The sequence below is a fragment of the Rhamphochromis longiceps genome, linkage group LG8 (genome assembly GCF_057381845.1).
Source record: "Rhamphochromis longiceps isolate RC_006_pf linkage group LG8, R_longiceps_female_GT1.1, whole genome shotgun sequence".
Lineage (NCBI taxonomy): Eukaryota > Metazoa > Chordata > Actinopteri > Cichliformes > Cichlidae > Rhamphochromis > Rhamphochromis longiceps.
Window position 1 is genome coordinate 28,674,631 of NC_140564.1, and position 14,320 is coordinate 28,688,950.

At 40.6% G+C, this 14,320-nt stretch overlaps 1 protein-coding gene and 1 non-coding gene across 2 annotated transcripts; both read right to left on the reverse strand.

Moving 5' to 3' along the window:
- Window positions 1–7,529: 7,529 nt before the first annotated feature.
- Window positions 7,530–12,978, reverse strand: fbxw10 (F-box and WD repeat domain containing 10). The gene is made up of 12 exons (XM_085415345.1): window positions 12,398–12,978; window positions 11,586–11,738; window positions 11,296–11,426; window positions 11,048–11,155; window positions 10,841–10,947; window positions 10,499–10,702; window positions 10,233–10,354; window positions 9,329–9,483; window positions 9,076–9,218; window positions 8,831–8,989; window positions 8,424–8,722; window positions 7,530–8,342 (listed from the first exon to the last, which is right to left on the reverse strand). The coding sequence occupies exons 1-12, from the start codon at window positions 12,951–12,953 to the stop codon at window positions 7,936–7,938; spliced, it is 2,544 nt and encodes an 847-aa protein (XP_085271471.1). The 5' UTR covers window positions 12,954–12,978; the 3' UTR covers window positions 7,530–7,935.
- A 1,201-nt stretch (window positions 12,979–14,179) lies between these two features.
- trnag-ccc (transfer RNA glycine (anticodon CCC)) lies at window positions 14,180–14,250 on the reverse strand. Its single transcript has one exon. It is a non-coding gene; the product is annotated as a tRNA-Gly (tRNA).
- Between the last annotated feature and the right edge of the window lie 70 nt (window positions 14,251–14,320).

A 14,320-nucleotide genomic window follows, 5' to 3' on the forward strand; every position in this document is an offset into this window, starting at 1 on the left:
CTAAACATGAAATTTAGCTTTTTCACAGTCCCTGAGAGGAGTTGTAACTAGATGGCAGTCCAAGCCAACAGACACTCATTATCCCCTGCAAAATGTGAGCTTTTGTGCGCAGCTTGTGTAGGAAAGACAACCCCGGCTATGTCATTCTTACTTCATGCTTTTATCGTTGACGAAAAACACCACACTAACTCGAACGCCTCCACAGAGCACCTTTTACACACTCGTAACTGTTAAAAGCTGCAGCTGCATAAGGATCAGTTACATTCTTTATCTCACCTTATAGAGATTTTCTGAGTGAGAACTATAAACCTTCAGGCTTGTGCTGCTCACGAGAGGCTTCTTGTGATTCTGTAGTCATGTTTTATCTCTTTTTTTGTCTCCAGCTTTGGCTTCAAATTAATTTTCTTGCAGCTGTTAACAGATGTTGAAAGAAAAGGGGGATTGTAATTATTAAACGTCTACAGAGGGGAGGTTACATAAAACACCAACGTAGTGAGAAAGCGGCCAAGACCATAAAGCCATTGTGCTCCAATGAAGAAAAATTACTGGCAGACGGATTTGAAAGCAATGGCCAAGAAATTTCTGGTTAAATCGCTAAATCTTATTTAGTGGTTAAGAAACATAAACACCTTTTAAAAGGGGTAAGAAAAAATGATTAATTAGCAATAAAGTTACGTAGTGAACACAAATGAAGGAGAAAAAGAACTCAAAACTGGACAAGAAACTCCTTTGGCTCCTTACTTCTGCCAAATGTTGGAAAAATTTGAAACTTTAAATTGTGAGTCACTAAAAAACCTCTTATTATAGCCAAAAGGAAATACTTGAGAAACACATGTGTATCTTGGAGAACTTGTTAATTCATATCAGTCCATAAAGTCGCCATTATTTCTGAGAAAAGTTGTCTGTGTTCGCTTCATTTTTACTCCTCCATATCAATTCCAGACTTTAAAAAATGCAAATCAGACATGTGAGTCTTCGCCAAACAGATGTGTCACAGTTAGTCTTGCTGCAATTGGAAGGAAAAAATATTACAGAAATGTTAAACATGGCAGACCCAGGCATGAATGTTTCTGGGTGACTTGTAATGCGTTTTACTTTGCGTCTGTCTATATGAAGCTGTATTTTGTTTTATACACTAAGGAATGTCAGTAGTCAAAAAACCACTTGCCTCACATGGGACAACGGTTTTCGATTCCCGACTCATCCAGCTTGGCACGTTAAAATAACGGCCCACACACTGAAACAATTATGGGAATAATGTGGGGTGTTTTAACAGCTGTAGACTGGGGGAGGGCAGGGCGAGAGGCTGCGGCATTCGATGAATCGAAATATGACAAGAGACAAGAGACCTGTCTTAATGCTTAGCAGCATCTCACTCACTGCTGGCACCAAAAAAAAGGTTCATTTTCATATGGAAAAATTTGGAAATGATAGATTGGTTGAGTTATTTCAACAGGGCACTGAGACATCTTTGGCTCAAAAGAAATGAGGTGGCCTGGATTTATTAATAGTTTTAATAAGTATATAAAGTCTTAGAAGTCTTAGAAGAAGTCTTAAAATACTTAGGGTTATAACCTTCTGTCTGAAGACATATATATGGTATTTTGATTTATAAGCCCTCTTTAGCTTTGCTGAATTTTATAGTGAGTTTCAGTTAAATGTAGAACCGTAAGACTCATAGAATATCTTCCAGTTTTGGTCTTTCGGTCTTGCTAATTCATTTATTCTGGCTTTTGTATTCCTGTAATTTATGTTCAGACCGACTCCAGCCTGCCTTGCACTGAAGCCAGCTGTATCACCTGAGTTCCCTGCCACTCTGCTTTCTCTCTTTTCTTTTGGCATTTTTCTTTTTAAACATGTTTTTACTATATATATATATACACACACACACACACACACACACACACACACACACACACACACACACACACACACACACACACACACACACACACACACACACACACACACACACACCTACCTACCTACCTACCTTTGGCTTTTCACTGTCATTGTATACTGTCTAACCAGACACGGTAAAAAAGTGAGCCTACAGATAGATACATTAGTGGCTAAAGGGAGAAAATACACGATGCTGTCAAAACTATTCACTCATCAATGAATACTACACAATAATGAACAACACACAAATAAACACAAACAAATAGGGTTTAATATGGGAAAGCCTGGCTTGCAGTCTCTGTTCTAATTCTTCCCAAAGGTGTTTTATCAGGTTGAGGTCAGGACTCTGTGCAGGTCAGTCAAGTTCTTCAACACCAAACTCGCTCATCCACGTCTTTATGAACCTTGCTTTGTGTAGTGGTGCACAATCATCTTGGAAAAGGAATGGGCCATCCCCAAACTATTCCCACAAACCAGAAGCATTAAATTATCCAAAGTGTCTGAGTAGGCGGCCTCTACACACTATGCACTTCACCATCTGCTGCCACCACAACCCAGTCTTTCACAAGTGTTTGTAGAAGTCTACATACCTAGTTCATTTTATACACCTGAGGCCATGGAGGCGATTGGAATACCTGAACTGAATTATCTGGATGGGTGAGTGAATACTTTTGGAAATCATCATTAGTCATCTGAGAGAAAAGTCGAGGCAAAAATACATATTGCACCGGGTAGAGAGAAAGGAAAAATGGCAAAAGAATACTTGCGGATTTAATGAAAAAAAATTCTTAGGAAGAACTCTCATGCATGTATTTATACAGTATTGCAAGTAAGCATTTTCAAGCAAAGCAAATAAGCAGCAGTTTTTTCAAGCGGTTTGCCATTACATGGACATGGAACTAGGATTAACCTTCTCATTATCTTTTAGCAAGAAGTGATAAGGAAAAAATCCCAATATGTCTATTTCTGGCACAGTGCCATCTACACAAAGGCTTGGTGTTTGTCTTATGGGTGCAATGACTCTGCCAGCAAACATAAGTCAAACCTACACTCATTTTCTCAAACAAAATTATGCTTGATGTTTTGACTTGGGGTCTGCAGTGTGTTTCAAACACCAGTGTTAGCATGCAGCGTGACAGTTGTTGATAAAACAGCCTTTTTAGTCTTTCACCTCTACCCCTCAAGATTATCCTGACTGGTCTAAGAGTTTAACTCGCTCCTTTCAAGTCAAAAGCTCACCTGCCATCAAGTTGCAAAAGCTCTTCTTTTATCAAACAACTACCCCTCTGGTGGCCATGGTACGCCTCTCACCACGAACCTCTGGGAAAAACACATAATACACACTCGATGACCCAAAACATCTGCTGCTAATATGGGTCAGTTTTATCCCCATGTCTTTTAAAAAATAATACCACGCATGACAACTTAGTAAAAAACACAAATGCATGAATCAACTGCCCTGCGTGTCATTTTCCAACACTTGTATCAACATGCTAAGGCACCCGCTGAGCTGTGAAGTGTCTAAACTAGAACACCCATTGCTTCTCCTCAGCTCCAAAAATGGCTCTTCCTAGGCCAGGGTCAAACGAGGAGAGAGTGAGAAGCCCAGAGAGTATTTACTGTACAAACAACAGTCGAGTTATCGTGTCTGGAAAATGGTATTTGTTGTGACTGTTTTTTGCTGGGTTATAGGAAGTGTATTTAACTGCAGGACCAATCATCAGGGATTATTTTACAGGTTTCCTGAACTGCTTCAGTATTGTGGCAATTTATCTTGCTGCTAACGTGAGTTAGAAATGTGTTGCTGTGAAACAACCTCCTATAGAAGAGCCCCATCCATCAGATTTTCCATTTCAGAATCAAAATCCACCAATAAAGGCTCCCCTAAAAGTGTGCTCTCACTACACTGCTGGGGGCCTTTTCTTATCAGGTACCGTAACAGTGAGAGCCCTGTCTCTGTTGGAGAGAAAACATCTGTACTTGACATGACCAAGTGGCTAATTGTTTGTCAGGCTTTGAAGTTGAACTATGAAGATGAAGCACTGATATAGATGTCCATCAGCCATCCCAAACTTTCTGCCGCTGTCAGTGTGGTTTAAAACAGCGGTCCCCAACCCCCGGGCCTCGGACCGGTACCGGTCCGTGAGTCGTTTGGTACCAAGCCGCGAGAGTTGAGGCTCAGGTGTGAAAATGTATGGTTTTCTGGGTTTTTATCGGTTTTCGGCATTCTTTTGTTGTCATTTTTATCGTTAACTCTGTTTTCCTGGGTCTTTTCACATGTGTTATGAATAAATCTTCTTTTTTCGGTACTAGTTTTATTTTGTTGTATTTATCAGCGACACCTTAAAGGCCGGTCCGTGAAAATATTGTCGGGCATAAACTGGTCCGTGGCGCAAAAAAGGTTGGGGACCGCTGGTTTAAAAAATTTGAGCTGTAAATAGAAACAGTTGGTATTGCAACCAGCCACCACTCACGTACTCACTGAAGCAGAACTGCATCCAGCACAAGACCTCTAATCCTCCACTGCAGCTCTGGGCTCACTTAAGTGTATTATTCTTCTTCTGTGGTGCATGAAGACCTTTGTAGTCTGTGTTACAATTAATTTTCTATTCGTCTTGTGGCAGGAAGTAGACCCAGATGCCATTTTTCCTAAACTCTTCCTCTGTGAATTGATTTCTTGTTCCAAGGTGCCACTCCACCCCCTCTCCCCAGACAATATTGCGTCTACTGACCTCTAAATAGAGAAGTTTTATGCAGTTGACCTTTGACTTTTACGTCTCTGCATTTATGTCTGAGAAAATAGTGAAATTATGACACTTAACACTGTCGCCTACAAGTGTCTGGAACAGCTCTGTGAAGACTGAGGGCCATTGAGATCGCAGGTCAATTCAAGACACCTTTCACTTTGGTTTAATAACCGTGTACTGAAACGCAATCGCGCTGACATGCAATGTAAGCCCACATAGAAGTGGGCTGGGAATCCTATTCAGTGGTTGCAGAGGCTATTTACACTAATATACACATGAAGCTTGCAGTAATTTAAAGATGTCTCTCATCAGTTCCTTAAGTTAACACAAACCACCTTACCAGAGACTGAGAGTCAGTTAAAAACACACAAATTGACTGGCTGACACACACAGGCTTGAAGATTTCTATAAATGGAGACAGTTGGCCCCCCAGAGGACGAGCGCCATAAATCAGTGGTACCTTAAAATACTAGTAAACGTAATACATGCTATAGCCTCTGCTGTTAAAGCAGTAGTGTGTTTAATTAAAGCTGTTTCTGTTTGTTTTGCATTTGTCTTTAGTATAAAGTAGAACTTGCAGAGGTAAAATAATCTCTTTGCAATTATCACAATACATTACAGATGTCACGTTATAACAGCAGATGGTCTCGGAGGACAATCAGTCAATTCATAAATGGGAAACAAAAACGTTTCAACTTAATTAGACACACAAAAAATTTAGAGCGAGGAGTGGGGAAAAAAGTATCTGCGTCTTTTACAGTCCAACTGTATAATGACCGTTTAAATGGAGTGACCGGTACATGAGGTGTCGCTCATATCACTGCACTACGACATGTGTTAGCACTGAGCCCTCTGTGAGTAACAACTTTGCACAATCATCTGTTGGGGTTTAGCCTTGTATATGAGAAGCCAGAAGCCAGCAGTAGCCTCTTTGATCATCTTCCTGATGTGCGGTCACAGCGGTTTCACCCTACTCTCTTTTGGCTCAATCAAGGGGGCCTTGATATCCGCATGTTCCAACATCCAGAAAACAAGAACCTGCTTACTGAGGAGGCACCGCAGAGAAGCAGTCAATGAGCAATCAGATTCCCTCTTATCTATTTGGCTTGGCTGGATGCGGCTGTTAATCAGTCCCATATCTCAGTAATGGTGTTCCTGTTAATTGCCTCCCTTCACTGTGGCTGTATTCCCTTTCGCTTATGATCTCTATCTGCAAATGAGGTCAGAAAGGCATATGGATCTTGTTTCCAGCCTGGCTTTGTTGGATGCTAACAGGGGACGGTTGGAAAGAGTGCTGGCCGTGTGGCCTGGCATTTAAAGCTGTCCTGAGACAAAGGCACTTGTCATCGCTCCCATGTGTTGATGTCACTACTCTGTTGGAACTTGAACTTATTCATAAAGATCCTTGTTTAACCCCAAATTTCATTCTCCAACAACTTTTCTTTTCTTCCTTTTTTTTTCTTTAGATTCAGCAGTACATGGTTGTATGTCACTTGGAAACCATTTTCATCATGACTCAGTTCCCCATGAGAATGACGTGATTTGCATATTCATTGAGCTTTTGCATCTGATGCCCATATTGCTAGACTTAGTAACGCAGCGATATCTGACTGGCTCCGGGGCAAGGCAGCCACCCGTCTGAGTTACATGCAAATACAAAAGTAAAGCAGATTGTTATTTTCTTAATCACATTCTGTACCATGACTGACTTGGCCTGCAAAGATGGTACTATTCAAGATGAAGTTGGAAGCTCAAACCTGCCGCTGACACAGCATGACAACATTTGAAAAATTTATTTGACAAATGAACTATGATGCAAATATGCACCTTTGGAGATGCAGATCCATGTAGACTGATGTCAGCTGGGGCACACTGAATTGCCTTTTGTTGCCTTCTCCCCCACTTCCAACCCTTCCAACCTTTTTTTTTTTTCTTTTAACTTTGAGCGTCTTACATGTCATTTCTTTCCCTCTTCTCCTCGTGCATAAATAAACCTGTGCCCTCCTCTCCCCAAGCAAACTCTAGGGCTAGCTCAAAGGTCTGGGAGCATTCCTACATGAAGACTTTTCTCTTTTCTAACTTTGTTTTGATTTTATGCTTGTTATCCACCCCTACAGCTCTGACACTCCTCAACAAGAGGCTCCGTACCTGATGAAACAAAAGGGGGGTTGTGCTGCCTGATGAACCTAAACTCAGCTTGTGGGGGTTCGGTTAAGCGCAGCAGGAAAAACGAAGGGAGCGCCATTCTCCCCAGTTCTCTGCAGACCAAATCAAATTATCTGCAGTGCGCTCATGAAAGAAGAGATTCCCCAAAGTGTTACTAAGACCGTTCTCCTCATAACCCCTTTGTTATTCAAAGGTGCCCAGCTGTTGTGCCGCTGCTCTTAAACCAGAGGGCCTTCTCTCCCTGATCTTCAGCCCTCGTGACTTCCAATGATGCCCTCGAGGCACCATGGCCTAGAGGGCAGGTGGCAGGGTGAAAGGTCTCTCTGGATAGGACAAACCCAGCTCACTCAGCTGGTTTACCTCTGTAGCTTCTGTAGTGCTTCAAAAGACTACAAAGATATGTTGCTTAATTTTATTTATTTATTCTTTTTGAGACAGATAAACTAAAATGGCCAGTGGTGATGTGAGTGACAGGTGAAAGTATAATAAGCTGCTGGAATCTGAGAATTTCATAGTTTCACTGGTTTCTATTCCTTGTAAAAACTAAACTACTATTAAAACGTCTACATTTTTGACACAGTCTAAGTACAAAACCAAATTAAACTTAGAAATAATCCCTCTTCTCATTAACTCAACCTTCATAAAAAGTATGCAAAAACTGAAAATTTTCTAAAGGAAACAAAATGTAATTATTTAAGAAAGTTAAAGTGATGATAAATGTAATTGTTACAAAAAACTCAAGCATACTGCAGAACCATACGCCTTTGTCACTGTTCAACCACCTATCACATGATACAATACTGACCTCTAGTGGAATTTTAATGAAACAACATATTTCAAGGTAAGGTTCATTGGATAAACAAATCTGCAAAGCATGCATTGTGCAGTGCTCAACATTTATTGATGCACATTTTGTAATGTATGCCTCTTGGACAGTTTTTGGTCAGTGCTTTGTGTGACCTCCCTCTTTGCTTCCACCAGTGTCACTGAGCAGTCCGAATCCTTTCCACTTAAAGAGTTAATCCTAGTTTTTATGTAACATTTTGGATTTATTTGTAATCTTATGAAGATGTATTGATAAGTCTATGGCCACCTTTTGATTGGCCTGAGTGTGTAAAGACTATAGGGTTCTTTTTGTGTCCCTAGGGGCAGTGGAAACCTGTCTGCCTTGTGGTTTGTTTGTCATATGTTCAGTGATAGTTCGTTTCACAACTGGGACACAGGTCTTGGCCCTGCTGGGATGACCATCATGCGTTTCCTGCAGTGAGCACATGTGCATGCTCTGTTTTGGAGATGAGTGCAGAGAAGCCTTAGCTGTGTGAGGACCCCACAAATCTCTCAGTCTAGCCTTGCTCTCCATGTTGATGCTGACTTCTTCCGTGCACTGAGACCTCAGGATAGTGTTAACCCGGAGGTGGATGCAGTCCCGTGTCAGAGGATGATGAAGGCCTCTCTTCTTTATCCGTTCAGTTGCAGCCTTCTCGCTAAGCTTCACTGACTGTTTAGCAATCTCACTGCACACTCTGGCTGTGAAGAAAAAAAATCCACTTACAACACAAATCAACTAATTTTAAAGTATATTTTTTCTTCCACCTTGAGCATGCTTACGTTGTATTTGGCATTTAATGGGGGAGGACAGGATGTGGGTCCGGTGAAGCCGCTCACCTCTCTCTGGCTTCATACAGTCATGGCTGTGAATCTTTTGGGTGGTTGAAGGCAACTGTGCCACGTGATCTCCCGCAGGAGCGGAAAGAGGAAACTTTCTGAGAGAAGCTGCAGATTTCTCAGAAACCAAACTATCCTGTGGCATCACATCACAGTGGTCTCCCCGTGAGGAACTGGCATAATCCCAGAACACTTTGGCAAACTGGAAGAGCTTCACGCTGTATATCGTGTTCACTAATATACTAAGGAACATTAGTGAGACAAAGTATAACGTCAAGCTAGAGATCGCACTAAGAAAAATTGTGTAATAAGAAAAAAATAATCAAGCTCATGCGAGTCATCCGACTCACCTTTGGTCAAGGAAGTGCAGGGACAGGAGACGACCTGTTCCGGTCTCTGCTGTGATCTCTCTTAAACAATCACCAGTGAGGAAATTAAATATGCGAATCTTTCCGTCCACACAGCCAGTAATAACACGAAGGTAGAGCAGCGTAAGAGATTTTACCTCCCTGCAGAACAATCAGAAGATCCTGTATTCCTAGTAAGATCCCATTTAAATTGTTCTACATGGCAGCTTCAGAGGTTACATGCTTACTTTTGGTGGCTGAATGTTATAAGACACTCCTCAACATTATGGTTGATGCTCCACACCATGACATTGCCAGTGCAGTCTCCAGATAGAAGGTGCCAGTCGTCAAGGAACAGGCACTTCACTGCACTCCTGTGGGCATCAATTGTCTTGTGGAAGATGGGACATTCATGAACAACATATGGAAAAACGGAAATGTTTCATCAGCTTCAGACAACACGAAGTGTTCTGTATTTGATTTTCCACAAATGTTTCTCACCCGGAGGAGTGCTGCATTTTCCATGTCCCATATTTTAACAAGGCCCTGTTTACAGCTGCTGTAGATAGTAGTTTTGCTGACCTTTACACATAGGACAGGACTGGGGTGCTTGAAATTAAAACCATTAAAAGGCTTCCCGGTCTGCAGACACCACACTGGCAAAGCAATGGTTCATTTCAGCTTGCTTACATATGAAAATGTTAACAGGAAGTTTTTTTTCTGAGGGTAAAAACATGACACTATACATACATTACACTGATTTCAATACACACATTTCCATTCACAGGACAGATGTAAACGATAAAAATAATGGGAGAAAGATTCAGGAAAAGCTAACCTATAAAAACTGTTTTCAGCAGTTCTTTAAAAGAAACCGCAGCTCACAGACCCTGATCAGCTGATCCACTGCTGTTTTAAGGTCTCAGTAGCTCTGCTATGTACACAGCAGCCCAGCCGTGGAAGGTTTGATATGTTATAAATAAAAATTTAAAATGGACTGAAATTCACTGGAAACTCGTAAAGGAGAGCGAGAATGAGAGTGACATGCCAGCGCTGGCTAGCAGCTTAGATGCTGCATTATTGTCCAGTTGAAGATGGGTATAATTAAAAGAAACACTGACAGTATTTTAGATGACATATAATCTTTTCTCCACAAATATGAGTGCAGGTATGTCTTAAATGGTTGGTTTGCATTTGGGTTTATCCAAAATACCTAAAAGAAACTCACTGATTAAGATAAGACATATGAATTGCTTCTTAGAAAAGACAATTTCTCAACAGGAAAATGAAAATATGTGATAAGTGTGTTTTTTGTTTTTTCTATTAAAGACAACGTGTGGTTATATTTACTCATGTAAATGTGAGCTCATGTAAAGATGGTGTATACCGATCAGTGGCCGCTTACCTTTAACTGCACAGTCTTTAGCTCCTGAGACAAGTTTATCAGCATCAGCATCCAGACAGTTGACGGTGCCAGTGTGACCGTACAGCGCCATGTCACACCGGTCTGTCTTCAAGTTCCAACACCTGAAAGTGTGATGACAGGAAAACTTCAAAACACAATCAATTAAATCAGATTCATTCATGCAAATGCATTGTCGTCAGCATCTTCTGCATAATCAATTATTACCTACTCACAGAATTCTACTCATAAATTAGATGATTTTTCACCTGATACTTGTGTCAAAGCTCGCGGTTATCAGCAGATCTCTGTCCTCACAGAGCAGCACTGCCCGAATGCTTCCAACGTGTCCTTTCAGCACCGACACGTCTTCTGTTTCTGATGACACATAAAACAGACGCACCAAACGGTCCTTTGAGCCGGTGGCCAGCAGCAGTCCTCCTCTATAGTCCAACACCCGATAAGGATCTTCGCTGCAAAAACACATAAGTGCACACCTCTGAATCACATCAGCTGTACCAGTAGAAACGTTTTCTCATTCCTGTTTTCAGAGTTTATTTGGGCACTATGAAAAATATAATAAAATAAAATACAGGGAAATCAACACTCACTTGTCCAGCAGCACTTTGGTAAAATATGCACCGCAGTAAACATTTCGCTCTTCCATTTGCACTGCTGTGGTTCTGATGTTTGCATAAGCGGAGTTAAATGGCTTGAGCTGCAGAACCAATCGAATAAACACACAATCACTGTGTTGAATATTCCGGCTGATTCCAAAAGCTGATGTTTACTGTGTAGATGGTACGACTCTGTGAAACCTTGTGGACAGTAGAATAAATATCTTCTTCCTTGTCATCCTTTACTGGTACAGGGATTTCAACAATGTTTGCATAAGTAGGACTCACAAAATTAACACTGCTGCACCCCTGTAACAGAAAAAAAAAGATTAGCACTGATCAGATTTTTTTAAATTATTCTAAAGAAGTCTGATTTTTTTTTAAGTATTTTCATTAATTAAAACCACTATAAATATTTATATAATTTAATGTGAAAAAAAAATCTCAACCTCTATCATGGGAATAATTTGGCCCTGAAAATTTCTTCTGAATTTCATTTCCTCCATGGTTTCCTTTGCAAGTAGCTCCCAGTATTGACAAACTGCCGTGCAATGAATCAAAGTATGCTCACCTAACATTCCTACAAAACACACATACGGCATTGCACCTTTTCAATTTAACATTTACTGTATATTTAGTAAATGCAGACATAAGTGACATTGAAATTTTTACTTTAAGGACATATCGGCACACTTCACAAATTCAGGCTGCAGTAGTACAGTAGTATGCAAAGACTTGCCTAATATCCTCTTGGACAGATCAACAGGTAGGCAGCTTATGAAGTCTCTGTGTCGGCTGACCCCAGACACAGACTTGGAGGATCCCGGCACTACCATTAGAGCAGGGTCCTCAGACTCCTCCTGATTGTCATGATTGTTATTGTGGTTACTTACTGAAAAGATAAGACATACCTTATAGATCCCAAAAACTAGGAAATTAATTTGTTGGTGTGTCCCAAAATTAAATATAACATAATAAAATAATTAGTTATATCACAATAAAATAAAACACAGTTTTTCAGGATTGGGCTAATCTGAATACAATAAAATAAATAAATAGGTAAAATCTGATACTATAGAAATTACAGTTTAATAAAGTAAATATATCAATAATCTGAAATCCATATAAAATGTAATAACTAAATCTAAATCATCAATAAAAACAGAATTAAATAAAATCAGTATATGATCCAAGAAGATGGCTTGTTTCCACAGTGCTTCACCTTAGCTGGACCAACCCACCAATTGGCCCAGATGGCATATTTGTAGAGGAATGTTTATTAAATGGCTCCAAATGGCAGTGATGTGATTAGACTTCTGTTAAGTAAGGTAACCCTGAGCTAAATGATAACTATATGGAGACTAACACTGGAGTCATTATGGGAGAAGACAACCCTTGTAACGCAAAGCTTATAGAACAAGAATTTGCTTTTACTATAATTGTGTGTGTATATTCTATAACTGTATATGTGTCGTTGGTGGCCTCTAGTGGTCCGTAGCGGGAATTGCAGTGCAGTGGAAACCAAGTCCTTTCCCACTCCTGAGATCTTACCATTAAACTCCAGGAATCCACTTTTCTGTCTGATCAGGAGCACGTTGGTTAAGTTGGCGACCATCCGTAAAAGTTCGGAGTCACACAGTGAAAAAATACGGCAAACGTAGCTTGACTTGACCCAGTCCGGACTGCTGCTGAACCACTTCCAGATTTCCTTCACGTTCACTCCCAGGGGTTTTCCATCATGACCTTGGTGGGAAAAGCGTAAGGGGTGTTCCTGAGGTGTGATGGGGCTTCTTGACCTAGCGTAGGTGTGCAGCGTCCACGACGTCGCGCCACGCAGCACACCTTGGATGTTCTCGAGGACTTGGACGCTCCTGCAGCGTAAAAGGAGCGTCAGCGCGAACCTCCTCTTGAACTCATCCGACACCTTCCACAGACACCGACTGGAACCCGGAGGACTGGAGGCAAAGACGCAGGTCGGACATATACCGCACATACTGACGCATCCCTCCGCTTTTTTGGTGCTGAAAGACTTCGAGGCATTAACAGACTTCATGTCGAGGCTTTCAGTAGTTTCCTTTACATTCACCACGTCCGCGCCAGGCAACATTTTTTTCGTCTTTAAACATCACAACGAACACAAACATGCAGTGACAATTCAACTGGTTGCCATGCAACAAGTTCAGCGTGTCGGCAGCTGAATGGATGCTCGCGCGGGATTGTAGGCGAGACAGTTTATTAGGTACATAAGGTGGGCACTAAATCCAAGGGCCTTTAAGATTTAAATGCTTAGTGTGTCCTGGACTGATTTACAGAGGTGTTGGATTCTTATTCTTATTCTTATTCTTATTCTTATTGCTGTTCCTGCTGTGTTGGTTGTTTTCCTTTCAGAAACATAAGGTAAAATAATAGGATAAAATGTACTTTTCTTATCCCAGACGTTGGCAAATTACCGTTTTACAGCATTCAAAACAAAAATTGGTTAAACAAATTATAACTATTCAGTAAAATGAATTGTAATATGACAAAGGAAATGGCTTGATTAAACATGAAAAGAAGCTCAATTAAATTTGAATATAAAAAACAACAGGAAAACATAATGTGAAATCAAAGTAAAAAAAATAAGAAATGAAATAAAACTCTGTAAAATGCAAATATTTTAGTTTAATAATAAAATGAAGTGTCTTTATAAAGAAAATTAGCTCAAATTAAATCAAGGGTGGTACAGTGACGGTGGCTGGGTGGTTTTGTGTGGAGTTTCTCACCATCCAAAGACATACATGCGATTAGGATAAGGTGATTAAGTTAAGGTGGTTTTAATTTGCGTGTGAAAGGCTGCCTGCCTCTATTTGTTTTGTTTGTTTGTTTGTTTGTTTGTTTGTTTGTTTGTTTGTTTGTTTGTTTGTTTGTTTGTTTGTTTGTTTGTTTCCAAACAAACACATTCAGAAATAAATAAGCATAATCAAAAAAGTGTCCAAGTGTATTGAACTCTTGTGATGTTTTTCACAGTGTCAAATACATCTTCAAAGATTAATAAAGGTAGTGTAAAAAAATGTAGAGAACCCAGAGGGGTATACCACAGAAAAGGAGGAGGGAACCTAAAATTAAAAAAATGTATTTTCACTCTTAATATAGTCTACAGTATACACACACTATATACACACTCGTGCCCTTTCGCACCAGGTTCGGTCACCTGAGATCACCTAGCTGCCTCTATAATTCAAACTTCCATAATATGGCTCAGGATCAAATGTTAATGTCAAATGTTAAGGGCATGAAATGGTTAATCTTGAGGTGAGCTTTGCAGTCTCTTTCAGAGGAAAACAAAAATACTCGTGCGCCGCCCGGGAATCGAACCCGGGTCGCAAGAATGGGAATCTTGCATGATACCACTACACCAGCGGCGCCGTTGTTAGCGGGGCTGATAGAAAGCAATTTATCGGCGTGAAGCTTGGTCGAGTTTTGGACCATTATGTG

What these genes read in the sequence shown, in the direction of transcription:
- fbxw10 (XM_085415345.1), bottom strand. Translation starts at nt 12,953, where the DNA reads ATGTTGCCTGGCGCGGACGTGGTGAATGTAAAGGAAACTACTGAAAGC. An exon ending in ACCAAAGTGCTGCTGGACAA is followed by an intron (nt 10,703 to 10,840) that starts GTGAGTGTTGAT and finishes GTGTTTTTGCAG; the next exon opens with CGAAGATCCTTATCGGGTGT. An exon ending in AGCTTTGACACAAGTATCAG is followed by an intron (nt 10,355 to 10,498) that starts GTGAAAAATCAT and finishes TCACACTTTCAG; the next exon opens with GTGTTGGAACTTGAAGACAG.